The sequence below is a fragment of the Leptodactylus fuscus genome, chromosome 6, assembly GCF_031893055.1.
Source record: "Leptodactylus fuscus isolate aLepFus1 chromosome 6, aLepFus1.hap2, whole genome shotgun sequence".
Classification (NCBI taxonomy): Eukaryota; Metazoa; Chordata; class Amphibia; order Anura; family Leptodactylidae; genus Leptodactylus; species Leptodactylus fuscus.
In genome coordinates, this window is record NC_134270.1 from 83,509,526 (window position 1) to 83,530,287 (window position 20,762).

General features: G+C 43.1%; 1 protein-coding gene across 1 annotated transcript in view; it reads left to right on the forward strand.

The window, feature by feature from the left end:
* The first annotated feature begins 495 nt into the window (after positions 1 to 495).
* Positions 496 to 20,762, forward strand: part of KDELR1 (KDEL endoplasmic reticulum protein retention receptor 1) — a 30,597-nt gene continuing 10,330 nt past the window's right edge. Inside the window, exons 1-2 of the mRNA XM_075276808.1 lie at positions 496 to 860; positions 18,849 to 18,949. Of these exons, the coding sequence (XP_075132909.1) occupies positions 770 to 860; positions 18,849 to 18,949 (192 nt within the window). The 5' untranslated portion in view covers positions 496 to 769. The remainder of the gene's footprint in view (positions 861 to 18,848; positions 18,950 to 20,762) is intronic.

The following is a 20,762-nucleotide window of genomic DNA, read 5'->3' on the forward strand; positions in this document are numbered from 1 at the left end:
CTACTCTGCATTATGATCATGTAATCGTTTTATGGAAGAAAAATGTTACTTTTTTATTACTTCACCTGGTCGACGCAGGATCTTTCTGTCTTTATCCCCTAAAGTAACACAGTTCTAAATACCCCCCCCCAATTCACCATGCACCCCACAGTCCATCGTGTACCCCGAATCTCCCCCCACCAGTGTACACTGTGCACCCCAAAGCTGTCTTCCCACAGTCCACTGTGTACCCCGTACCTCTCCCTCCACCAGTGCACCCTGCATGTCCCCCAACAGTCCACCGTGCACCCTGCATCTCTACCCCCACACTACACCCTGCACCCCACATCTCTCCATTTTCCTCCACTGCACAGGACACAGTGGAAGGACCGTCTTGTAAGTAAAGACACGCCCACCTGTCATGTGACCTTATGACGTCAGAAGGTACTCACTGAGTATAGTATGGCCTTTACCCTGCTAGAACGCTTACCAGCAGCAAACCCAAACTGCAAGCACAACTGCTCCTATCTCCCCAGCACACCCCTGCAGTCACCCAGCACTGCCAGCATGTACCTGCTCTCTTCCTCCGCACTCCCCAGGCCCCTCCCTCTCCACTTGCAGGGCGTCAGCACCGGCCACTGTGGTTCCTGTAGGGGCAGTGAAGGCAGCCGGCTCCCCTCCCCTCCGGAATCCTCCCCTCCTCCCACACACAAGGCCTAGTACACAACACAGCCTCGTCTCGCCTGCCCGGCATCTGCACTCCTAGCACCCCGACACCGCACGGCTTATCATGAACATCTTCAGGTTCCTGGGAGACATCTCCCATCTGTCCGCCATTATCATCCTGCTGCTGAAGATCTGGAAGTCACGCTCCTGTGCCGGTAAGGACCGCCCTTAGAGTGTGTGGTACCTGCGAGCGCTGCCAGGGCAGGTGCGGGTATCGCTGCCCAAGTTGTCGGATGACGGGGCAGGGGCTGCCAGTGTGTGTTATACTGGCAGGACGGGCATAAGCGGCTCAATGCTGGAGGCCCATTCATGTGCTGGGAGGGATGAGCAGCGCTGGTGACGTGGAAGCTGCAGATCAATGTATAGAAGCTAGCTATAGGGTGTATACAGGCCAGGCTGTCACCACAGGTCTGCGGACTGCTGAGCTATCATGTCTGGGCTATTCCTCCTTATTCAGTGTCCACATCACACACTAACGCCGGTGCTTAGGTTATAGTATTACAAATCAGAGCTATATTGCCCAGAATGCAGTGTAGCATGGAGTATAGGAAGTCATGGCTGGGTAGTGTCAGCCCACAGAATGATCAGGCACAGCACAAGGCACTGGTAGTTACAGTAGGTTCACACCAGGAACAGTCCACATTAGTCACATAGATTTTTGGTCATTTGCCATGTCCGATCATGATCTTATGTGGTCTGTGTTGACTTTTGTGCAAGTGTTTTCTGTCAGTGTGGAGAAGTTGTGACAGAATTACACCAATATCATGTTGCTGTCACAAACTAAGGCCCCATGCACACAACTGTTTCCTTCGTATATTGCAGATAGAATACAGACTTCTTCATTTCTATGATCCTGCATTAGCTTGGCTGCATCAGCGTGGTTCAGGCGATTTGGGTCTTTTTAGATGACTTGTTTGTTCTCCTTGAAGTTCCTTTAAAAGTTCCCCCGGCCTCTGACACTTCCTACTTCAAGTACTTCCAGTCTGCCAACAGGCAGGTCTATCATTGGCTAGATCGTTTTTTAAATAAGCATTTCTTTCCATAGCCTTTAGAAAGCCTATTCTAGGCATGCCTTTCATTCATTGATCCTTGCAGCCAGTTTTTAATTAACCTGGTTTTATTGATGTGCTAATTATCCTGCATGGCGCACTGGAAGTGTTATCTCTGAGCACTGCTGTGTGTGCTGATGTACTTTTAATGAGAATAAAGCATTTATAATCCCTATAGAATGTATTCTAATGTTCTGGTAACACCTCCGCCAGACGATCCCTCCTTCTACACCTCTTATAATAAGTCAATACAGTAGTCTGACATCATTCATCTTCTGCCCAGGTCTGCTAGGCTACCACGTGGGCCTCATTCCACACTTGTATCGGTTCTACCATATCCTTTATGTGGCCTCTGCTGATGCCAGTTTGGTAAGGTTTTACAAGCAGCCCTAGATTGCGTGCATGGCAGTTTTTCCCCACTCTCTATGACTGCTAGGGTGTATGATACGCTGACACATGCTGCCTCCGACTGGAGCTCTGAATCATGCCCTGTCCGCCTGACATTGCTCTTCTGACATTACTTTTCATTAACTCCACCAATTTAAGTTCTTAGCATCTGTTAATACATTAAGCGCTGCTCCAATGATTTCAGCACAGTTGGAAATTTCTCTGTAGCCTGCCTGATGTGTTATGTAAGCTCTGTACTGTCAGAAGGGCAGTGTCAGGCAGGGGGTGTGATTCAGAGCTCCAGTCAGAGGCAGCTAGTATCAGACCTCAGAATCTCACCCCTTGTCTGGTGCTGCCTGACACCACCCTCAAGACAATATAGACATTAAATAGCATATTATGCACCAAAACTAACAGCATTGATTGCTCGGGAGCGGTGCTAGAGAAAAAAATTCCAACTTTGCTGGAATCAGTGGAACTGTGCCTATTAACAGATGCGAAGAACTAGAGTTGGTAAAGGTGGTGAAATGGCACATCAGGTACCAAAACTAGCTGTACTTTTTGCTAGGGAATGCTGGTGGCTAAAGAAATAATTACAACTGCCCAGAATCAATGAAAGGGCACCTATTAACAGATGCTAAGAACTTGAATGGGTGGGGATGACAAAAGATCCTCCTTAAAGATACAGTAGGTGTAAACAGATCGCTGAAAGCTACTTACTGTCTATGGGAGCGTTCACACTACTGTCGGTGTCCGCTCCTAGTGTCCGCTCAAAATCTGTCACGGACACTAAGAGGCGGACACCAGCTGTGTCCGTGACACCTGCCATTCATCTCAATGGGCATCAGGTGCGTTCTTTTGCACTCCGTGCCCGTCCTTCCCTGTCCGCAAGTGAAGATGTCCGACTTCTCAAGCGGACAGAGGAACCCTGGGTTTTTCTGTCCGCTTGTGAAGTCGAACATCTTCACTTGCGGACAGGAAAGGACGGGCACGGAGTGCAAAAGAACGCACCCGATGCCCATTGAGATGAATGGCAGGTGTCACGGACACAGCTAGTGTCCGCTCCTAGTGTCCGTGACAGATTTTGAGCGGACACTACATGTCGGACACTGACGGTAGTGTGAACACCCCCTATGACTAACACCTATAACAGCAGAAAACAGGTACCATGTAGAGTAAACGTTTAATAAACTTAAAAAATAACACCTCTCCCAGTAGTCAACAACAACATCACCAGGCTCAACAAAGTAAGAACTACAAGTTGAAATCCCAAATTGGTTGTGGTTTAACAGATCAGCCATAATACATGGATGGATCATGCCAGGTGATAAACTTTAGTCTGTGGGATGCTCAGACATGGTGCTGGATGTCACCAGAGGGTTGTCAGAAATGTACTCTCTATTGCACCCTAAGCCACATATGCTAGGTTTAGCTTTCTGTTTTTTGAGTCTGCTTGGAAAAGTCAGCTTTGCATAGAGAAAAATCCTGCTTGCAACCTCACTGCCAGGTGGAACAGTAGAGAAACGGCATACACTATGGAAAGGGCAAAACCAGTGCCAGCGGTCTCACCGGGGACATGCAATAAGCATTTTGAGCCAGATGAAAATAAATATAAATATTTGAGTATATCCCTAGAAGTCAGACATAGTTCACAGGAATGATGTGCCCATCTTCTTTTAAGGGGGGATATCCCAGATAATCCAAGCTGGGGTAAGACAGACAAAAAAAATTAGTGTCTAACCTAAAAATACAAGCCACCTCCCCATTGTAATAGCTTACCTCCCCATTTTCAAATTACTTTGGGGTCACCCTGGTAATATGACTGGATGTGCCGTGCCACAAGGTTGTCACGTTTATGTTCAATGTCCCCTATTCTTTGTCTGAACTCCTAGCGCATCTTCCCAACATACTCTAAGCCGCATTCCCTTGTTTCCTTATAGATCACACCTTTCGTCTTACAGTTTATATATTCACATGTTTAGTATGAAGTCCCAGTAACAGTACTGGTGAAAGTTATACCAATCTGTAGCACAACAAATCCCAGGTAGAGGAGGTGGTGGGAAATTACTATGGACTAGACGGTCATGTATGGATCTTCCCTTACGATAGATAATCCACATGTATAGAACTTATCCTTCAGTATATCCTTAACGATGTAATTGAGCAACTAGACTTTCCAGTATTTCTTTGTCTTTCCCGACATCCACCGTACTATTACAGTAGGCCACCTCAGATTGTTCACATTCTCGTGGACAGATTATTCACTGTTGTTTGTGGTCATGTACATCTTGGTAAGTCATTTGCAAGAGGTGGTCAGGATAGCCCCTCTCACAAAATCTAATATATAAATCATCCTACAAACTCCCACCAGCTCAAGAAAAGATTGGTGTACTTCTGTGGGGAAAATTAGAGAAGATTGATGTTGAATTTACTAAGGGTTGGTTCACACTAGCGCTTGTATTCCGTCCGCATGGAGACCCCCCCGAACGGAATACCAACGCTAATGCAAGCGCTGTGCAGTTAAGCACGCGGAGCCCATAGACTATAATGGGCTTCGTGTGCTTGCCGCGCACTGCCCGCATGAATGAATTGTGCGGGCAGTGCGCAGCAAGCACACAGAGCCCATTATAGTCTATGGGCTCCGCGTGCTTAACTGCACAGCGCTTGCATTAGCATTGGTATTCCGTTCGGGGGTCTCCATGCGGACTCCTTGTGGACGGAGGACGAACGCTAACGTGAACCGGACATAAGGGCACAATACTGGTTGCCTCAAGACCTCAACAAAATGTTTAACAGCAGTCATACCCTTGTGATGTGGTATAGAGGAGTATAATGCCTCAACATCAGTACTTGCAATTTAGCCGTCCTCTGACAGGATAACACCCTCATCTTTACACATAAGGTCTATCGTATCCCTTGGATATGAGGGTAGTGTGGTAGCCCCCTTATAAACCTAGTGACATCCAGCTAACCATTTGAGCATTCTGTCCTTGTGCATTCCACAGGCTGAAGTTTGTCACCTGGTAAGATACATCCATGTATGTTTTTATGAGTATTTGGTCTGTTGCACCGCAACCAATTTGGGATTTTAGCTTTGAGTTCCTACTCTGTCTGGCCTTGTGATGCTGGTGGTGACCACTGGGAGAGGTGTTATTAAACGTTTACTCTTTTTCTACATGATACCTGATTTCTGCTGTTATAGGTGTTAGCCATAGACAGTAAGTAGCTTTCAAGGATCTGCTTACACCCCCTGCATCTCCTAGAAGTTTTTCATTCATGCCCAGTACACCCTTTCAGTAACAACCCATCCAGACCACACAGGCAAAGAAGTAAAACCACTGATGTCCATAAATTATGTGTAATAATGAGAATAGACACAGGGAAAAAGTATTGCACACGTGAAGAAAGAAATTAGAAAGCAATCCTGCCACATAGTGACAAATAATATCAGCTGGTTCAACTGATGGCCTATAAGAAGATGTCTCAGTACTAAGGTGCCACTCAAGAAACATCTCATGATGTGTAAAACCAGTGAGGGCAGGTTCACACCTGCGCCCCGGTCTCTGCTTTCAGGTTTCTGTCTTCTGCCTGAGAAACTGGATAGGAGATGGAAACCGGCAGTCACTTTTCAAACCCGTTCATTTGAATGGGTTTGCAAAGTTGTCCACCCTTGAGCGTTTTCTGGTCTCCTCGGCGAAACAGGATTTTTTTCAACCGGACACAGTCGGACATGCAGGACTTTGTCTCCAGTTAAAAAAAACAAAACTGTTTCGCTACGGAGACCACAAAACGTTCATGGGCGGACACTGTCTGACAGGTTTCCGTCTCCTGTCGGTAACAAACGGGAACCTGAAAGCGGAGACCGGGGAGCAGATGTGAACCCGCCCTGAGCTGTTTCAAGACCTTTGCTTATTTTTGCTAAATATTCTGATGGCATTGGTTACAGAAGAATTTCTAACTACTGAAGGTTCCAGTGAGCACTGTTGGAGTCATAATCTGGAAGTGAAAAAAAACATATCACTATAAATCGGCCATGACCAGGTGGTCCCTGCAAGATTTCATGCAGGAGTGAAAAGAATGAAGATTTGTCCAAGGATCACCTGTGGAGAGCTACAGAAAGACCTGGAATCAGCAGGTACAATTGTGTCAATAAAGCAATAAGTAACGCATCTAACCTCCTTGGCCTGTATGCACGCTCACCTTGCAAGGCTCCATTACTGAACAAAAGTTATGTTCAAGCACGTTTAAAGTTTTCTTAACAATTAGACAAGCCTTTGAAATACTGGGAGAATATAGTCTGGTAAGATAAGACAAAAATTAAACTCTTTGGATGCCATAGTACACACCATGTTTGGAGGCCAAAATGCACTACATGTCACCCCAAAACACCATGTCAAGTTTGGAGGTGGGAACATTATCGTGTGGGGCTGTTTTTAAACATACTATTGGAAAACTTCATGTGATTGAAGGAAGAATGAATGGACAAATGTACCGAGACATTCTTGATAAAAATCTGCTGCCAACTACCATGATGATGAAGAAGAAACAAGGATGGACAATTCAGCAAGATAATCATTTAAAACATATAGCCAAGAAAACTCTGTTAGTTTCAGAGAAAGAAAATAAAGCTGCTTGAACAGACCAGCCAATCTTCTGACCTGAATCCAATAGAAAATCTATTGACGGAACTAAAACTCTTAGAGTTCCTAGAAAGAGCCTACAGAACCTTCAGAATTTGGAGAGTGTTTATGTGGAAGAACGGGACAAAATCACACGTGAGCAGTCATGTGACTCCATATAGGAGGTGTCTTGGAGCCGTCATCACCAACAAAGGCTTTTTCCCTGTGTCGTTTCAACTTATTCCACATAACTTAATTTATGGGCATGTATGCTTTGATGTCTTTGCCAGTGTGTATTGGATGGGTTGTTACTGTCATCTGGTGAGAATTTCATGTCCATAGCAGCTGTAGAAATATATTTACTTATAAAATTGATGATGTGTTCAATACTTATTTTTGCGATTGAGCTCCAGCAGTCATGTGGGGTGCGCTGCCATAAAGACAACAGTGTGCTCCATATGACCACTGAGGTCCAATAATGGGCAGCTTGTTTCTGCTGCCTCTAATCACTGCTATGAACAAGGTGCCGGTTTGTCTGGTGAACAAGTCCAGCCCCATCTTCTCCTGGCAGCTCTGACAGTCAATAAGGTTTTGACAAAAGCTGCTTTCATCAGTAATGACATCATGGTGGGTGTGGCTAACAACTGTCATCTGCACAATGAACGGCACATAATCAGGGCCAATGAGGAAGCGTTTGTAACAGGGATTGTGTTGCTCACACAATTCTGCAAAAGGGTAGGAAATTTTTATGTTGTCTCCAACTTAGACAAAAAATGTACTGAAATGCGCCTTCCAGTCCTCCATCGATGCTGTTCCAATAGTGACCAGGTTCCTACTATGCTATAATTCTGCTCCTTTTCTGACACAATGTAAGGGTATGCTCACAGAGAGATTTTTTCAGGCAGATTTTGAGGCGGAATCCGACTAAAAAAAAAACCCTTCCCATTCATTTCAGTATGAGTTAGTAGTAGTTTTTTTTTGTTTTGTTTTTTTTTTTCAGCTAGAGGAAAAAAGTCATATTGCTTATCTTCAGGCAGATTTCGGTCTGAAAAACCCATTGAAATCAATGGAAGGTGGAAAAAACGTGATGCGGTTTGTAAAAACCACATAAAAAATGAAAGCGTTTTTTAAATGAAAGTTTCCAGGTTCATACAGTGTGCTGGAGCAAGAACTGCAGTGAAAACCGCGATAAAAAACTCGACAAAACACGCATCATATAAAAAAAAAAGTATCAAAAAAAGTTTCCTAAGGGTATGTTCACACAGTGGAAAAGTAAGAGGAATTCCTCTTCATTTTCTGCCGCCATCCATTTTCTGGATGGATGGGCCTTATCAGGAGAGAGTCTCGAGCCGCGGAATTTCCATGTCCTGCTGCGATTTCTGCCTCTCATTGAAAACAATGGAAGGTGGATTCTGGAAGGAAACTGCAGCCTAATTCCTGAAGCAGAGGAGATGCCTGCTCAGCTAGTCATTTACTGGTGCAATTTCTCTGCTTTTCAGTCCTTTCTTCATTTCCTTAAAATGACCACCAACTTGTCATTTCTCCGGTTATCCTTTGCAAGCTGTTCCTTGGTAATCTAAGGGTAAGTTCACACGGGAGTTTTTCAGACCAGATTTTGATGCGGTGGCCGCCTCAGAATCCAATCTAAAAGTCAGCTAGCCAAGACTGGATGCAGGTGCAGTGCATACAGTACATCGGCATACAGTTGTGGCATTCCACTCTGGATTAATGAATGGGCCTAGTCCGGAGGGAGTGTCGCGAGGCTGAATTGGCCACGGAATCCGCCTGAAGAAAAGGCATGTCGTTGCTTTGTTCCTGCTCGTTGAAAAAGCAAATGACCGTCTGCCATTGATTTCGGGTTTTTTTAGCCGGATTTTAACGCGGATTCTGTCTTGACCAAAAAAAAACGTGTGGACTTTACCCTTAGACACTCCTGAAGCACCCTCCACCCCCAGCCTGCCTTTCTCTGGTAAATCCAAGCAGGGATATGTTATATTTAGGCGGTTTCTATAAATAAGAAATCAGTATTACAGAAATGTCACACAGTAAGGCCTCATTTACATGTTCGTTTTTCATATTAGGAACAACCTTTTGATGACAATTTCTATGTATTTCAATGCTTTGCATCTGTGGAAAAACAGCTCATTCACGTACTGTCCTTGATTTTACGGAACATTAGGCAAATGGTCTGAAGAGCAGACGGAAATAGAAGTACGTCTAAATAGTATCGTATAATGAAAGGGGCGTCTGCAGTGCTGTAACGCAATATGCAATGACCCTAAGGATCTTTTCATCCTGGTGTTTTTGCTACTCAGAGAGTTTCTGTGTTTTGTTTCCTTTGTTGGGAGAGAAATATATCTCCAATAAATCTAGAACGACCATAGAAATGGTGGGGAAAGTTTTACTGTGTGCTATACCTATTTCTAGTCCAGACAGGTCTACACACATTTTATAAAACAGAATATTCCATTTCAAATGCAAAGGTAAAACATGAACTGATCCTTCAACATAGTGATAGGAGACTAGGGGAGAACTTGAAAAGGAATGAAATGTTAAGAAATGAAAAATTAAACAGTGAAACATAAAAATAATTCCAGAATAAATTGTGCAGAGGATCATCCGATAACCGAGTTGGGGGGGAGGGGGAGTTATTTCCCAAGGCTTTTCTGGTTGTGACCTATGGAAATTCAGACGGGGGTCTTTGAATCAAGTTTGTGAACAGGTTGATTTCCACTGTGGTGCATTCACCTCTCATATCGGCACCAGTGGACAGAATGGAGTTTACTCTATATGGGATAAGTAGTTAGAGAATATTCTTGTTTTTTTGGTTATTATTATTATTATTATTATTATTATTATTACAGGTTCTAAATTTATGGCCCAAGTAAATATAGCTGGCAGATAACTCTGATTTGTTATCTGCATTTTAGCCTTAAACTAGTAGCATTTAATCATGTTCTGCATTCCCACTTTCATAACTTTTTACATTTTGTTTCAGTGTAGACTAGACGTTGTACCTTTTGTGGGTACATACGACTTCTTGATCAGTTTTTATTCCTTTTTTTTAAGAGGTGAAATGAACAGAAAAAATCAATTCTGCTCTCTGATTTTTATGGTTTTAATTATTTTTATTTATTTTTTTTTTGCTTTTACTTTTTTCTGAAAAATCACTTAGGTGCTGCGGTCAGAATTAACCACAACATCCTGGGTTTATCTGAAGGCACAGGAACAGGAGAATGAGGAATCCTCCTTCTCTCCCTGCAGCTGCATGTGTTCCCCTTCACATTGGTTGAAGTAAAGTATATGCAGCTCTACTTTAACCAGTGATATCTCGGAATCTACGGGGAATATCAGCATAGTCATGGGCTTTAAAACAAGACCATGATCCACAACTCTAGCCCCACAGCTTTGAAGTTAGAGTAGTTTAAAGGAATTGGTTACTTTCAGACCAATATTGACTGACTCATTTTTATTCAGTGGAATATTAAGCAAAATTAATGACAGCAAGTGGAGATGTAGAAAACCATGAAGAATTGATACAGAAAATATATTGGAAAACTGTGCAACTTATTCTACAAACAATAACATTAGTCTCTCATTATTGGTCTGAAATTAGCCATCCCCTTCAAATGATTGCTAGCTTTGCAGTTTCACTGAGTGCCTCCAGCTTGGGTAAACTGTAATGTACTTTGGTAAAGGCCCTGAGTAGGATACGTTCAAAACTGGGGTTTGTGGTGAAATGTATGGCAGCATATGCTACTAATTACTGCAATTAAAAAACAGCGCAGCTTCTCATGGGGAGATACAGTATATGTGGTTCACAGTAATTTCCTACTTTTATGTGGATTCTAGAGAAAGGGGTGATTTGAATTTTATTTATTAGACCCCCTACGGGCCTTGAGCCCTAGGAGGTCTGATCACTACTGCAATGCATTACAAAATACTGGCATTTGTATGTCAGGCTGCATGCAAATGTATTATAACTTATAAATGAATGGCAGACAAGCATGGGAGACTTCAATAGGCTGTCATGACAATGCAACCCCTTACCAAAATCTTTAACAAACTGTGGACGCCCATGCAATACCAGGAAATGAAGACCTGGGCATTAGCACCAGGTCTCTGCTGTATAATTCAATAGAGACCCGGTGGTTATGGTGGACACTCGGCTCCTGAGGGACTGCTATATTTAAAGGGATCCTATCGTACAAACACTTTTTTTCTGAGTAACACGTGGGAATAGCCTTAAGAAAGGCTATTGTTCTCCTACCTTTTGTTGTCTTCTCCTCACCGCTGTTCACCTGAAATCCCGGTTTTTGTTGGTATGCAAATGAGTTCTCTCACAGCACTGGGATCGTCCCCAATGCTGCGAGAGAACTCTCTCCAGCGCCACCTCCATCTTCGTCAACAACCTCTTCTTCCGGCGCAGGTTTCAGACTTCTAGGCCTCGAGCAGAGCAGACTGCACATGCCCACAGGCCACGAAAAAATGGCCGCTTAAAATACTGTGTAAGCATTGTGTATTTGGTTGAACCTGAGCAAAAAATTCTTAAGGCTGCTTCTGGTTTCTTTCGCATCATCAATAAACACTAGTGACCCAGTGCCAATGGAAGCCATGCATGCCCATGCCTCACACTGCCTCTACCATGTTTTATACAGGATGTGATGTGATTTGGATTATGAGCCATTCCAAGCCCTCCCCATATTTTCTTCTTCCTATCAGTTGGGTACAGGTTGATTTTGGTCTCATTTGTCCAAACAATGCTGTTCCAGACTTAGGCTGGCTTCTTTAGATGTATTTTTTGCCAAAGTCTAATCTGGTCTTTTTTGATTAATGGTTTTCACCTAGTGGTGAACCTTATGTATTTGATCTCATGAAGTCATCACTTTATGGTAGACTTAGATACTTATACACATACTTTCTGGAGAGTGTTCTTCACTTAGGTGGATGTTGTGAAGAGGGTTTTCTTCATATTGTAAAGGATTCATGCAATCATCCACGACTGTTGTCTTCCGTGAACATCCAGGCCTTTTTTGAGTTCCTGAGCTCATCAGTCCACTTTTTTTTTTCCAACCAAAATGTACCAAACAGTTCTGGTGGATTTCTTCTTTGTTCAGCCTAATGATGGTTTGTTTCACTTCCATTCCATACACTGACATCCTCTGCATTTGTTTCCATCAGCATCTTCCGATTCCCACAACTTCCATGGTTCCTTGTCTGCACACAGAGCTGACTCTCTCCCCCTCCCTTTTTCACTCTCCCCCTCCCTTTTTCACTCTCCCCCTCCCTTTTTCACTCCCCCCCCCCCCTTCCCTCTCACTCCCCATAAAATATCATACCCATATGTTACTAACTTTTGTGCTGGTTATTTAATAGCTTATTACTGTGTTTTAGTTATTACCTTTAGGCCTCAAGCATATGGTCAAGGGTGCAGGCTGGGGCTCTTTAGATGGGGATCCAATGTTCTGTTTAGATAATTGTAGAGCAGGTCATCCTATCCTGCTCAGTGACATGAGGACAGATTGAACAGAACAACAATAAAAGTCAAAGGGGGATGCAAGGTAGTCCGATCACACTTGGATGCCATCTGAGTGTCATCCGAGTGAATTCTGCTATAAAATGGGCCCCTTCTCCCCAGCCCCGCACACTTGGAGCATGTAGCATTAACCTAAAGAAAGTTTGCATAGAATAAGATTTTAAGTCGATCCCCCAGACATCTCCTCATTAATATTTACTGCACAGAGCTGACGTCACAGTACAGTGAATACTAATAGAGCTGGGTGAAATCTCTTTCCTGGCTGAGGGGGCCTGAAATCTGGGATACTCCTGGGAAATACGGATGAGTTGACATCTCAGCAATCGGCTGCCACTTCTGAAAATCTTTCATCTGTGAATAATATCAAACTTTGCAAAAATGACACCAGAGGAAACATTTCTAGAAGAAACTTCATAAGCCTCACAGATGCACAACCATCAGAGTACAGTCAGTTCAGTGAATGATGTTCTATGGACAGATAGGATTTCATCTCTTAAGATATGCAAAGCAATAAGAAAACATACAAATCTGCACTTCTATAGTCTATTATATTATAGAGTCGGTAACTTTACAGTAAACTAGCTAATTTACAGCTAGCTACATTATGGGGGAGAGATATTAACCCCTATGGCCACACTACTGAAGTAAAAAAAAAAGTTGCAAAGTTCAAAAAGCTGGCATATATTCCATTCTAGGTACACAGACTAGAAGATGTGCTTAAATTATCACTAGGGGTGAAGCTCATCAAAAACTCTGCACATTCACTGCTGGAAAAGAGACTGGCATAGTGTCATTAGGTAATGCCAACACCGGTGGGACCCCATTGTATCCTTTATCAACCTAAAAAAGTTCTCCAGTAATATTAAGAAATAATATTTTAAAAGAAGACAAATAAAAGATGACTAATCAAGCAAAACAGTTTTTAGAATAAAACAAGAACCCCCCCCCCATAAATAGACCCTATTATTTCAAGCTTGTTTTCTGTCTTCCAGGGTATGAACAAGTTTCAAAGCCTTCAAAGTTTTTTTTTGTAAAGGTGAATTATTGGCTGCTGAAGCCTGCCAGGGTGCCCCCTTCTTTCTCCTTTCCACATCTTGCAAAGCTGGGAAATGAACTTTTCCATCTCCATGTGGCAGAGCTGGGTGCCACAGAGGTCTGAGGTCAATGTCTGGTCATGACCACCCCTCTTGTGCCTCACTGGTTTACATCAGGGATAACTATTCGTAAAACCATAAACCTGCTCTGCAGGATATCTGGTCTTATGATTGCAGGAAGTTAATAGTCTCACTCTTGTACACAAATACCAATATCAGGGGATAATAACACTCCTTAAGGAGTGTGCACCTTTACAGGCGTATGGAGACTTACAAGCCGCTTTTGTGCAAATACCAATGTAATATATTGACGACACATGCATAAACAATACATTAAAGGGGGTCTATCATTGGCAAAAGTCATCTTTAACTAATCTCATCCTTGCATAGCCTTTAGAAAGGCGATACCCCACATACCTTTTTGTATGTAAATTGCCTCAGTAGATTTTAAATATGTCCATTTTTATTCATATGCTAATTAGCCTCCAGCGTGCATAGAAAGTTGTCAGCCAGCTCTTCTCTTTATGCTGTGTGCTATGTGTTTGTGTGTGAGAGCAGGGAGGCGGAGTCAGCAGCAGCCTGTGCTGTATACACAGGAGACAGTGCACGAAGAGACTTCCGGGGTGCACTGAGAAGGCTAATTAGCATATGAATAAAAACAGACATTCAAAATCTACTGAGGCAATTTACATACTAAAGATACGTTTGGAATAGCCTTTCCAAGGCTGTTTTCACATGGAGTTAACACTCTGCTCATTCTGACATGTAAACTCGTTCCTCGCGCGTATCACATTGAAAGCAATAGGTAAAAAAAAAGCCTACCATTGACTTCAATGGGTAGCACACATAAGTCAGAACCTATTGAAGTCAATGGGATTCTGTTTTACTCTGCTCACTCTGAACATGTTTACGTGTCAGAATGAGCGGAGTGTTAACTCCATGTGAAAGCAGCCTAAAGGCTATGCAAGGTTGTGATTAGTTAAAGAGGACCTTTCATCAAATCGGGCACATGCAGTTTTATATACTGCTGGAAAGCTGACAGTGCGCTGAATTCAGCGCACTGTCGGCTTTCCCGATCCGTGCCCGGTGTAAAGCGCTATCGGTCCCGGTACCGTAGCGCTTTAGTGTCAGAAGGGCATTTCTGACTGTTAGTCAGGAACGTCCTTCTGCCTCGCGGCGCCTATCGCGCTGTACAGTGGAGCAGGGAGGAACACCCCCTCCCTCTGCTCACACAGCTCGTCCATAGACGAGTATGATCAGGAGAGGGAGGGGGGAGTTCCTCCCTGCTCCACAGTACAGCGCGATAGGCGCCGCGAGGCAGAAGGACGTTCCTGGCTAACAGTCAGAAACGCCCTTCTGACACTAAAGCGCTACGGTACCGGGACTGATAGCGCTTTACACCGGGCACAGATCGGGAAAGCCGACAGTGCGCTGAATTCAGCGCACTGTCAGCTTTCCAGCAGTATATAAAACTGCACGTGCCCGATTTGATGAAAGGTCCTCTTTAAAAATGACTTTTTCCAATGATAGAGCCCCTTTAACTAATTCTATATATATATATATATATATATATATATATATATATACACACTCACCGGCCACTTTATTAGGTACACCATGCTAGTAACGGGTTGGACCCCCTTTTGCCTTCAGAACTGCCTCAATTCTTCGTGGCATAGATTCAACAAGGTGCTGGAAGCATTCCTCAGAGATTTTGGTTCATATTGACATGATGGCATCACACAGTTGCCGCAGATTTGTCGGCTGCACATCCATGATGCGAATCTCCCGTTCCACCACATCCCAAAGATGCTCTATTGGATTGAGATCTGGTGACTGTGGAGGCCATTGGAGTACAGTGAACTCATTGTCATGTTCAAGAAACCAGTCTGAGATGATTCCAGCTTTATGACATGGCGCATTATCCTGCTGAAAGTAGCCATCAGATGTTGGGTACATTGTGGTCATAAAGGGATGGACATGGTCAGCAACAATACTCAGGTAGGCTTTGATGTTGCAACGATGCTCAATTGGTACCAAGGGGCCCAAAGAGTGCCAAGAAAATATTCCCCACACCATGACACCACCACCACCAGCCTGAACCGTTGATACAAGGCAGGATGGATCCATGCTTTCATGTTGTTGACGCCAAATTCTGACCCTACCATCCGAATGTCGCAGCAGAAATCGAGACTCATCAGACCAGGCAACGTTTTTCCAATCTTCAATTGTCCAATTTCGATGAGCTTGTGCAAATTGTAGCCTCAGTTTCCTGTTCTTAGCTGAAAGGAGTGGCACCCGGTGTGGTCTTCTGCTGCTGTAGCCCATCTGCCTCAAAGTTCGACCTACTGTGCGTTCAGAGATGCTCTTCTGGCTACCTTGGTTGTAACGGGTGGCTATTTGAGTCACTGTTGCCTTTCTATCAGCTCGAACCAGTCTGGCCATTCTCCTCTGGCATCAACAACGCATTTCCGCCCACAGAACTGCCGCTCACTGGATGTTTTTTCTTTTTCGGACCATTCTCTGTAAACCCTAGAGATGGTTGTGCGTGAAAATCCCAGTAGATCAGCAGTTTCTGAAATACTCAGACCAGCCCTTCTGGCACCAACAACCATGCCACGTTCAAAGGCACTCAAATCACCTTTCTTCCCCATACTGATGCTCTGTTTGAACTGCAGGAGATTGTCTTGACCATGTCTACATGCCTAAATGTACTGAGTTGCCGCCATGTGATTGGCTGATTAGAAATTAAGTGTTAACGAGCAGTTGGACAGGTGTACCTAATAAAGTGGCCGGTGAGTGTGTGTGTGTGTGTATATATATATATATATATATATATATATATATATATATATATATATCTATATATATCCTATTAATATTATAAATGTGAAATGTTTGTGGGTTTGTGACTTTGGATGTTCGGATGTTTGGCGGTAAATCACGCAAAAACCGCTCCACCGATTTGGCTGAAATTTTCCACAAACATAGTCACTACACTCGATTGCGCAATAGGCTACTTTTTGTCACAATAGCGCACATACGTTTTTACCAGGACCCCCACAAAATCCAAACTCACATCACTATCTCTGCAATCTCACACACTTTGGACCCCGATTTGGCTGAAATTTTCCACAAACATAGTCCCTACACTCGATTGCGCAATAGGCTACTTTTCGTCACAATTGCGCACATACGTTTTTCCCAGGACCCTTTGGATGTTCGGATGTTTGGCGGTCAATCACGCAAAAACCGCTCCACCGATTTGGCTGAAATTTTCCACAAACATAGTCCCTACACTCGATTGCGCAATAGGCTACTTTTCGTCACAATAGCGCACATACGTTTTTCCCAGGACCCCCACAAAACCCAAATTCACATCACTATCTCTGCAATCTCACACACTTTGGACCATAGCAAGCCACAAAATTCATATTACCTCCTATAGCAGAGATCAGCAACCCCTGGCACACATGCCAAGAGTGGCACTCCTGCCATATTTCACTGGCATGCCAGCAGCACAGGACCTGCAAGAGTTAAATGAAGTCTCTGCTAGAGCTGAGGCATAAGGACACTCCCCTTTGAGAGATGTGCAGGAAACCCAGGTGGTGGAGCTTAATCGCTCAAGTCTCTGCCTGCTATAGTGATAGCTCCTGCCGAAGCTGCTAGCAAACTGAAAGTAAGAAACACACAGCTCCCTTCCTTTATTTCCTATTCTCATTAATGTCAGGCATGGGGTTATTAGTTTAGTGTTAGTAACTCCATGTGCCTCACATTAATAGGAATAACCCCCATCATGTCCCTCATATTAACCCCTGTGTGCCTCATATAAAGGTTACTAATATGTGAGACATGAAGGGACTAATAAAAGACCTCAGTAATGAAGATACTTAACTATTACCTCCAAGTCTCTCACATATCAGTAACTAGAGATGAGCGAGTACTGTTGGGATCAGCCGATCTGAACAGCACGCTCCATAGAAATGAATGGATGCACCTGGTACTTCCGCTTGGACGTAGCCAGCGCGCTTAACCCCCCGCGTGCCGGCTACGTCCATTCATTTCTATGCGAGCGTGCTGTTCGGATCGGCTGATCCCAACAGTACTCGCTCATCTCTATCAGTAACTCTTACACAGGGGTTAATGTGAGGGACATGATGGGGTTAATTGCTATTAATAAGAGGCGCATGGAGTTACTAAACTGTCATGCACAAGGCCAGACTTTATGTTGCTTGCTCAAGAGTATCCTGTGCCCAAAACTTACATGTACTGGCGCAAAATAACAACTCATACAATGTCATATATCAAAGTATAGTAACCTGAAATACCTCTGTCCCAAAGACACTATGTACAGTTTATACCAACACCGTATAGCGGCTGAAATACAAATTACATTCAACACAAAAGTCTCATGTGTTCTCAGAATTACAGCAAAACCAAGATACACATTTACATTTTATATCCCACACCTTATACACAGTACGAAAACCTTACCCGCGCCTGTATATACCCACTTCTACAATCACCGCAGACGAAGTTGCGGGTACCAGCTAGTATATATATATATATATATATATATATATATATATATATATATATATATATATATACACACACACACAATATAATGCAATGAGGATATGTACAGATAAACTTAAACTTCTTTCATTACTCAGTTACTCATTACCAGTAATGTCTGAGGACAGCAATGGATTGTGATAACAGTAGTGTGAACAAAGCCTAAGCCAGTATATATCATATTACACATCCTGCTCACATATGCATGATACATAACATAGATACAAGAGCGTGGTAAGTAATGTATTATATACAGGTCAGTGGCGGTTACACACTGTAATGTTAGTGTCTAATTTTACAGATCAAGATTAGGCACACATTGCATCCTGCCACTGTGCAGTGTCATTACTGGATGTATACGGACTACTAGCACTAGCATGACATCACAGGAAGCTTGGGAGGAGGTGGGCTTAGCACCCATCCAGACTAATGATGTAATGGAGACCGAACAGAGCATAAATTACACCAGGGAGAAGAGAGGATTACATGAATGTGGTTTTCATTTACTTTGTGCAAATCACCAACTTTCCCAAATACCTGAAAGGCAAAACTAGCTAGCTCTGTCATAATTTAGAAAGAGGTTTATATAAGCAGATTTTGCTATAAGAGCAGACTGGGTTATAGCACTGACTGGTATGTTAACCTGCTTTCTTCAGATCTTTCACATTAAGGAGCAAGGAGGAGAGTTTACTTGGGTATAGCCAGTTTAGTGGTCCTTTTAAAGAAAATAATGTATTATCAAGCGTATCAGTTCATTGCTATCCACTGTTTATCATCTCATTCTTTTGTATTTGCAAGACTATATTGATCACACCAGAAAGCACACAGAATGCAATAGATTTAAAATATATCATTCATTATATTACTTTATTTATTTCAGGTATATCTGGGAAAAGCCAGATCCTCTTTGCGGTTGTATTCACTACTCGATACTTGGACCTGTTCACTAACTTTATCTCTTTCTACAATACCTCTATGAAGGTAATACTTTACCATTATGTTACATACTTTATTGTAATTGTTCTTCTTGGTTTTGTGCATAGTTACAAAATGCCCAAACAGAAATAAAGCACCTGTTGTGTTTGTTTTTGCACAAATTATTGAGAAAGCTATAAAAAATATTTTTTTCTTTCTGAGGGCTGGGCTGTATATGCCTTTCATTACGATTCATTGCTTTTTTGACAATAATATAAGTGACTGATTAAACTAGAAAAAAAAAGGAAAAACTTATGTCATTTTATGCAGTTTGTTTTCCCATATTCTTACACCAGTGTATTCTACCTTTGTGGTGTATATTTTTTTTAAAACCGTGGGGGGGGAAAGTATTTAGTCAGCCAATTGTGCAAGTTCTCCCACTTAAAAAGATGAGAGAGGCTTGTAATTGACACCATAGGTAGACATATGAGAGACAAAATGAGGAAACAAATCCAGAAAATCACATTGCCTGATTTGGAAAGAATTTATTTGCAAATTATGGCGGGAAATAAGTATTTGGTCAGTAACAGAAGTCCATCTCAATACTTTTATTATATATTCTTTGTTAGCAATGACAGAGGTCAGACATTTTCTGTAAGTCTTCACAAAGTTGGCACACACTGTTGCTGGTATGTTGGCCCATTCCTCCATGCAGATCTCATCTAGAGAAGTGATGTTTTGGTGCTGTCGCTGGACAACATGGACTTTCAACTCCCTCCAAAGGTTTTCTATGCGGTTGAGATCTGGAGACTGGCTAGGCCACTCCAGGACCTTGAAATGCTTCTTACGAAGCCACTGCTGGTGGTGTGCTTGGGATCATTGTCTTGCTGAAAGACCCAGCCACATTTCATCTTCAATGCCCTGACGGTAGGAGGTTTGCACTCACAATCTCACGATGCATGGCTCCATTCACTCTTTCATGTGCACGGATCAGTCGTCCTCGTCCCTTTGCAGAGAAACAGCCCCAAAGCATGATGTTGCCACCTCCATGCTTCACAGTAGGTATGATGCTCTTTGGATGCAACTTGGCGTTCTTTCTCCTCCAAACACGAGTTGTGTTTCTATCAAACAGTTCCACTTTTGGTTTCATCTGACCATATGACATTCTCCCAACATTCTTCTGGATTATCCAAATGCTCTTTAGCAAACTTCAGATGGGCCCGGACATGTACTGGCTTAAGCAGGGGGCACATCTAGCACTGCAGGATCTGAGTCCCCGGCAGCGTAGTGTGTTACTGATGGTAGGCTTTGTTACATTGGTCCCAGCTCCCTGCAGGTGATTCACTAGTTCCCACCCCCCCACCCCCCATGTGATTCTGAGATTTTTGCTCACCACTCTTGTGATCATTTTGACCCCACGGAGTGAGATCTCGCGTGGAGCCCAAGATCAAGGGAGATTATCAGTGATCTTGTTTGTATTCCATTTTCTATTATTGCTCCCACAGTTGATTTCTTCAATCCAAGCTGGTTGCCTATTGCAGATTCAGTCTTCCCAGCCTGGTGCAGGGCTACAATTTTGTTTCTGGTGTCCTTCGACAGCTCTTTGGTCTTCACCATAGTGGAGTTTGGAGTCTGACTGTTTGAGGTTGTGGATAGGTGGCTTTTATATTGATAACAAGTTCAAACAGGTGCCATTACTACAGGTAATGAGTGGAGGAAAGAGGAGACTCTTAAAGAAGAAGTTACAGGTCTGTGAGAGCCACAAATCTAGCTTGTTTGTAGGTGACCAAATACTTATTTTCCACCATAATTTGCAAAGAAATTCTTTCCAAATCAGACAATGTGATTTTCTGGATTTGTTTTCTCATTTTGTTTCTCA